The sequence below is a fragment of the Hyposmocoma kahamanoa genome, unplaced genomic scaffold (genome assembly GCF_003589595.1).
Source record: "Hyposmocoma kahamanoa isolate Upper Pololo Valley unplaced genomic scaffold, ASM358959v1 90327, whole genome shotgun sequence".
NCBI classification, from domain to species: Eukaryota; Metazoa; Arthropoda; class Insecta; order Lepidoptera; family Cosmopterigidae; genus Hyposmocoma; species Hyposmocoma kahamanoa.
Genome location: NW_020654613.1, coordinates 14,676 through 22,323, shown reverse-complemented (window position 1 = coordinate 22,323; position 7,648 = coordinate 14,676). Strand labels below are relative to the sequence as shown.

The 7,648-nt window shown below is 34.7% G+C and overlaps 1 protein-coding gene across 1 annotated transcript; it reads left to right on the top strand.

Moving 5' to 3' along the window:
• Positions 1 to 5,092: 5,092 nt before the first annotated feature.
• LOC113236244 lies at positions 5,093 to 7,368 on the top strand (the record flags this gene model as incomplete). The annotated part of the gene is made up of 2 exons (XM_026472250.1): positions 5,093 to 5,693; positions 5,799 to 7,368. Coding segments are annotated over exons 1-2 (2,171 nt in total), but the record flags the coding sequence as incomplete, so codon positions are not given.
• Positions 7,369 to 7,648: the final 280 nt, after the last annotated feature.

Genomic DNA, 7,648 nt, shown 5'->3' with positions numbered 1-7,648 from the left:
CTGACTTGTCCAGCACTTAGCCACTCCAAGTTTCTGCCTGGCCTCCACGAAGAGATTGTGGCGCCTTCTGGTCAAAAACTCGGACAGAGTGAACCCACTTCCTTTGAGTTGACTTTTAGAAAACCATACCTTGTCACGAAGATCCTGTGAGCAGAATTTTATAACAAGGGGGCGAGGCTTTTCTTTGGTGGCACGCCCCATACGATGAACTCGCCTGATGTCATCTGGCTTTATAACTGGCAAACCTGGATGCTTTAAGACTGCATTAAGTACCACCTGGGTGGTGTCTTCATTCTTAGCTTCAGGTATTCCATGAAGCAGTAACATCTTGCGCCTAGAACGCATTTCTATTGCATCACACTCGGACATGAGCAAGTTTAACTGCTTTTGAAGACTAACCAGTGCAGACAATATAAATGTTTGGAATTGCTGGAACTCTTGAGCAAGGCCACTGCTGGAGACACCACCACCAGGCGAGATCTTCTTAAGTTCGTCTTCAAATGCAGTCATCCGTGCAGAAAAAGATTGAGAAAGTGCCTCTACACTGCCTTTGATGCCCTCCATGTGAATGTTGTGTGCTTTTTGTGATTTGTTGTAAGTGAGGAGTAACTGTAAGGATTCTAGACTGCCAACAGGTACTGTAGCCTAAACTGTCATAATATGTAAATATTTTGCCTATAAGTGTTATTTAATTATTTATTTTAATTAAAATATATTCCGCAACTAAAATTCAACTTTTAAGTTAGAGGTCTACCCCCAAAAAAAAAATTTGAATAAAAGCCGTTACGCTGCCCGTCCGACTCTTAATTTTCGCCACTCCTACAATAGTAGGTTAGATAGCTTTTTACTACTGTTGTTAATATTTCTTTTTTAAAAAGCTACTAAATCACGAGATATTAATTATCAAAATACAAGAGAATTATCACAACGTCTTTGTTAAATGTCAAAATGACGTAATAATTTTCCACCGTATTTTTGTCTTATTTTTCGAGAAATAAAGAAGTTTACCCTGAATATAAATATTTATAAACTATACTTTAAGGTGTAATTTCATGGTAAACGTTTGAATCACTCAAACGGAATATTATCATATTTATGCAAGTACACCAAAAATTTCATTAGTGCTTTTTAAGTGCAGGATTTGCGATGTGTTACTGCATTTTATTTGAGATGTTTTTATTGGTAATACGAAGGGTATTTATTTAGCAATGCAGAATAATATTTTTTATATATAAAAACTTGTATTTAAACTGAATGCTTTTCTAATTTGCGAAACCGGATAGCCGCCATTTTGTGGTAGGTTTATCCTATCCTTTAAGGGCCGAGTAGGTGGGGGTAGCGCATCTTGAGAGCGGATATCGCCTTTGTTCGAAGTAAATTGGAAGCTACGTGTGCAGTGTGGAATCCCCACAATAAAGTCTATATGGCAATGTTGGAACGAATCCAGAAATCATTTTTGAGATATTTGTATAGTAAACGTTATGGGTACTATCCTTATATGTATATACACCCTTTATTTTGGGCATGGTATCGTATAGATCGCTTGAGATAAGGCGAAAACTGCCGCTTCTAAAATATATTTTTAACCTAATAAGAGGATGTATTAACCCTCCTCTATTGGCTCAAATTCTTTTTTTTATCCTGCCAATCTCACATTACGTCCTTCGTCAGCGCAAATACCCTCTATTCAACTTTCATTTAACCCACACAGTGTGGCACTAAGATGGACACCATTCTTCGAAGCCCTAGCCGTAATTGAATCCTTAAGCAAAACAAATGCTATTGACGTGGTCAGTAACACTGAATAAAAATTTCTAACATCCGCTGGTTACTATTTGGAGGCGGTCACCGCCCAAAGCTCTGTGGTCCAAATTCCGCATACTATCTTGGGCCGGTGATCGACTCAACCTTTTTTGTGACTATGACTCACATGTTTAGTTATAAGTACTGTAAGTGTAAGTTGTACAAAATAAATAAAATCAATTCTCCTAAACATTGGGAACATTCTAATAGTTGGTTTGCATGTCGTTTCCATTGCTGGCCCTCCACATCTACAATAAAGGTTGTGTTTGGTACTAAATTTTTATTGTTTTCCCTAAAGATCACCGTTTTTTATTTTTACGCTGATCTCTCACCATCACTTTTTCTCCTTCACAAAATAATAATTTTCTTTTTCTGTGTTGGTCATTGTTTATTTAATCAATTCTTTTTTATTTTATTTTATTTTATTTATTTATTTTTTGTTTATTGAGGGACAGTTACACACATGTAAAAAAATACATATTTTAAAATTAACTTATAAATAAACCCATAGTCCCCTAAATATACATTAAATAAAACAAAAAGTAAGTAAACAGACAATCTGATACGCAATAAATAACACGGAAGAAAAAAAAGTATGTATGTGGTCTATGATAAACAATTTTAAGTTATGAATGGATATAGCCACAGACATATAGACATAACACATACAACACAAAAAACTCATGCACAGGAACAACGGAACAGAACAAACATATTAATAAACTGCAAGAGCGCACACAGAGGTAACTCATTGCGCTCAGGACCGGTCGTGTCATTACGTAACGGAACACAAGTCGTAAATTAATTGAAAAATCATTATTAAATTATTAACAATGCATTGAATGAGAAAAAAAATGTTAAATAAAAAGAAGTATATAGTCTTTGCAATCCATCAGTGAACCAGTTCAGCTATTTCCAATTTGTGTTATATACAATTTATAATAATAATATTGCTATCACGGCATGCGAAAACCCCGGAAAGACTTACATTGGAAATAACATACGAAAACATGGTTTCCACTTAAGGTAAGCACAATAGTTAACTAATTATATTACAATTAATTAATTACTATAAATATAATACAATCTAAATATTAATAAGGTAAATTTCATTTCAGACAATAACATGAATCACAACTTATATTCTTTCAATCAAATCCAGAGATGTTAAATATGAGCGTCAACGTTTATCAAGAGCAATGAGAATGGGTGGTATGCAGGCCAGAAACTTTAGGTAAGAACAACATATTATTATACTGCTACTACATACTACTATAGAGATTACACATTTTTGATGGTATTACGTAAATGTTAAGCACCAATCATTATTTATTTGTTTTACTGCAGGACTCCTGACTCCATTATAAAGCTCAAGACTCAAGACGGCTCACTTGTTACTAGGAGAACCTATAATCTATATGTATACCTCACAACCATCGACATAATATGCAAACAAGAGGAAGCAGTGAAAATACAACAAGACAAGTCACACTACAATAACAGACAACAAAAAAAAAACAAAGAAATCACGAAAACGGTTTGAACATTATTTATCCATAGTATTAGTTTGATTTTATATAAGTTCAGTAATGTGGTTTTAAAATCTTAATAGCGACTTATCAAATATTTCTATACTCATTAATTTGCTACTATATAAGGTACATGCTCTCTTTATAAAACTATTACTTCCATAGCAGGTCTTACTTGGTTTAATGGCAAATAGTGGTTTTTTACGACTTGTTCTTTCTTGCTTATAAGGTACACGAAAATAAATTTGTCCCAATAGGAAAGGGGCATCAACCATGTTATGTAATATTTTAAACAAGTACGTGACGTCAGCGATTTCGCGACGTTGCTTCAAGGTGTTAATTTTATGGAATGTAAGGGATGAGTTATAATCTGTGTGCTGGTGACCGATTCTATAATCCAAGGATTTAACAAATTTTCGTTGCAAATTTTAATTTGATGAACCTGTTGATACGGATTCCAAACTGGACTTGCGAATTCCAGCCGACTTCTCACGTAACTGTTGAATAACAGTTTATAGGTAGAAGCGTTTTTAAATGGCTTTCCTACGCATAATATAAAACCCAAAAATTTGTATGACCTAAGGTAGGTAAGGCAATTAACGCCCTCTGTGAAATAACGCCCAAACGAAAGAAAACGCACTTCTATTTGAGTTAACCGCGTTAGGACTCACACACACATAGAGTTCACCAATAGGAACCCGCCTATCGTAAGTGTAAGGCTCTCGGGCCCCTGTGTTGCGAGTGACGCGCTGTGCTTCGAGGACATCGGTCACGGACGTCGCTGTTATAAGAATTGCTTGAAAGAAATTGTAAGTTGCGTGATACTTTACTATATTTCTTTTAAAATTTTATATTTGTATTGTAGTGTAGGTATTCACCCATCATATTTCGTTGATTTTTAAAAACTTGTTTACATTATTATGTAAAAAATTATCTAGTTGTCAATAACGGTTATTCGGTTAATAACGCCCGGTCCAGAGACCATTGGGCGGTGTTATCCTTATTGGGCGCTATAGACCTACAAGTGGGCGTATTTATAATATGGAAAAAACAATAGTACCTAATAATTCGCAGCCACCTGTAATAGCCTTTTCTGTGATTATCATTAAGAGCTTGTGATATTCCACTGCAGGTGAGCTGAAATGCGAAACTAAATTTCAAAATAACGTTCAATTTCTGAATTTGTCGCAATTTCGTAATTTAACATACTTCTTATCCTTACATGAGTACTTTGAGTGAATTTTGCTTTTAATATACTAAAACGAGCGTGTAAACCGAAAATTGTGTTTTATTTCAATACTTTTTATTTTAATGTTTAAATTATATAACGATCCTATTTACCGTATGTGTAGAGCCCATAATGACTTGTGTAAGGACTTGGACATATTCTCCCACAGTCGATATACTTATTTAAATATTTGTAAGGACAAACTGAATATGTTGTTTATTTAAAAATCTTATTCTTAATATTATGTATGTGTAACATGATTTGTACTAATTAATTATTATTATTATTTTTTACTATAGTTTTTGAGTAGAGTTTGATTATTTTTTCTAGTTTGTTAATTTAAAAGTACATTTATTTACCTCGCAAATGTCGTGCGTGGCTGTCATAGGAGTGCAAATTAACTCAGATTGTAGTATAAGTTAATTTTAAGCAATGTCTCAGTTTGTACTCTGTAGCTATGCCATAAATAAATAAATAAATAAATAAATAAATTATTTTTTAAACTGTCTTTCTCTCTCTTTAGGAAGGTATAATGACAACGCCGAGTTCAACGAGTAAAAAAAAAAGAGGGGAGTCATGGACTGAAGATGGAATGAGAGCTGCAATTAAAGCTGTGCAAAGATGTCAGCTCACTCAGAGAGCTGCATCTACAAGTTATAATATACCACGACGAACTTTAAGGGACCATTTGAAAATAGGAAGCGTTACAAAGCGTTTGGGGCGAAAACCAATTTTTACAGATACACAGGAATCTGATTTGGTTGCAAGAATAAAAAGATTTGCAAAAATTGGAGTACCCCTCACACCAAAATTCATTAGAAAACAAGCGTACCTTTTTTGTGAGAGATATGATATAAAAAATAACTTCAATGAAGTAAAAAGGATAGCCGGTGCCGATTGGCTAAGACTCTTTTTGAAACGCAATCCATCAATCAGCAAAAGGAAGCTACAGATAATGAATCCAGCTCGAGCTCAAAAGTTAAACAAATCCATCGTGGAGCAACATTTTCAGGCTGTGAAAAAGTTATATGATGAGTTAGACATCCTACGACATCCGGAGATATTGTACAATATGGATGAAAAAGGATGCCGTATAACTGTACATAAACAACAAACCGTGTTGGCGGAAAAAGATAGATAGATAGATAGATAAAATGTTTATTTGTTACTACATTCACACGTACATAACAGCAAAAAATAAAAAATAAAAACACAAAAACACAAACAAAACAAAAAAGGAAGTAAAAGAGTTCATCTTATCGCCCCCGAACACGCAGAAAATGTGACTATAACGATGTGCGTAAATGCCATCGGTACAGCAATCCCGCCAATGATATTGTTTAAAGGGCAAAGACAAAGACCTGATTTGTCAGAAAACTTACCAGCTGGGACACTAGTTAGAATGGCCCCGAAGGGTAGCATGACGTCTGACTTATTTGTTGAATTCATTAAGCACCTAAGTCAATTCAAGGTAGCTGGGAAATGTTTGTTGGTTTTTGATGGTGCTAAATGTCACCTCTCATGCGAGGCACTCGATGAAGCTGAAAAAAATGACATAGTCTTGTATTGTCTCCCTTCAAATACTACGCATGAGCTTCAACCTTTGGACAAATCAGTAAACAAGTCCTTTGAACACCACTGGGATGAAGCTGCAATGAATTTTTTATATGCAAACGCAGATAAAAAAATGACCAAATCCACGTTTAATAAAATTTTTAGTCAAGTCTGGCCTAAATGTATGACACACAGCAACATAGTAAATGGTTTTAAGGCAACGGGACTCTTCCCTTTCAATCCTGAAGCAATCCCAGAAGAGGCATATGCTCCATCGATTTTATCAGAAATTCCTTGCTCTGCAATTCAGCAGCAACCAATGCAGGATTCAGATCTAGACGCTGATACAGGCAACTCAACGTTTCCATCAGATATTCCATGCCTCCCCGCTTGTGAGCAGCTCATGCAGGACATCGGATCAGAAGAAGACACTGCTAAACCGTCGATGTTATCAAAAACTCTACCCCCACCAACTCACAAACAGTTCATGTCAAACACTAGACTACTCGATTATGCTGGTAACTTTCAAGATATTTCTATACAATCAGAAGTAACTTTCAAAGATAGTACAAGAACAAAATCACGTCTTGTAGAATATAGTTCATCTACGGAATTTTCAGAAGGAGAAGAAGAAGAAAAAAGAGAGAAAGAAGATACCGGACCTTCTGCTTCATCACCTTCTATTTTAGCAGCAACTTGTTCAGCATTAGAAGCAAGCTGTTCAAGGTTGCTAATATCAAATGTTCAGGATAATAGAGGAATAAGTCCTATAACCAGTATTGCAAGTTCTGTGTCAGAAGTGGATTTTCACCTAAACCAAAATTATTCCAAACTTGCAGTAGCGGATGTATATACGTCATCTGAAGAGGAGAATGAAAGTTCTTTTAACAAGGTATATACTACACCCAAAAAACAGACCATTTATAATTTATCGCGAGATATTCATAAAACAAATTCTGATGGTTTTACTTGTTCGGATGATAGTGAAGATAATCTTCCATTAAGCACATTAAATAAACAAAATAGTAAAACACCATTTCAAGAATTTCTGCCAACGCCCAAATATGCAGTTGTTAAAACTAAACATCCGCGTAAAAAAGCGATCAACTATAAAGGTCAAAGGATTACTAAGGATCTATTCGCAGAAGACAAAAATACAAAGCAAAGGAATATAAAGAAGGTTAAAAATAAAAAAGAACAGGAAAATAATGCAAAACATACGAAAACTCTAAGAGAGAAAAAAACGAATAGAAAGTCTGAGAAACCAAATAAAAAAGGAAAAACCAAAGAAATTAAAAACAAAGAAAATGATAATACAGAAGAGTGGTATTGCCATGCATGCTGTAACAGTGAAATATTGTCTATGCGACAATGTAGCAAATGTAAGAAGTGGTACCATGAAGACTGTGTTGGTCTTACGAAAGATGACAAAGAATTTGTTTGCTCAGATTGTTATCACTAATTCTTAAGTTGCAAAGCAATCACAGACTGACAAATACTATGACTTAAGTTATGTATATACGAGAATACTAAT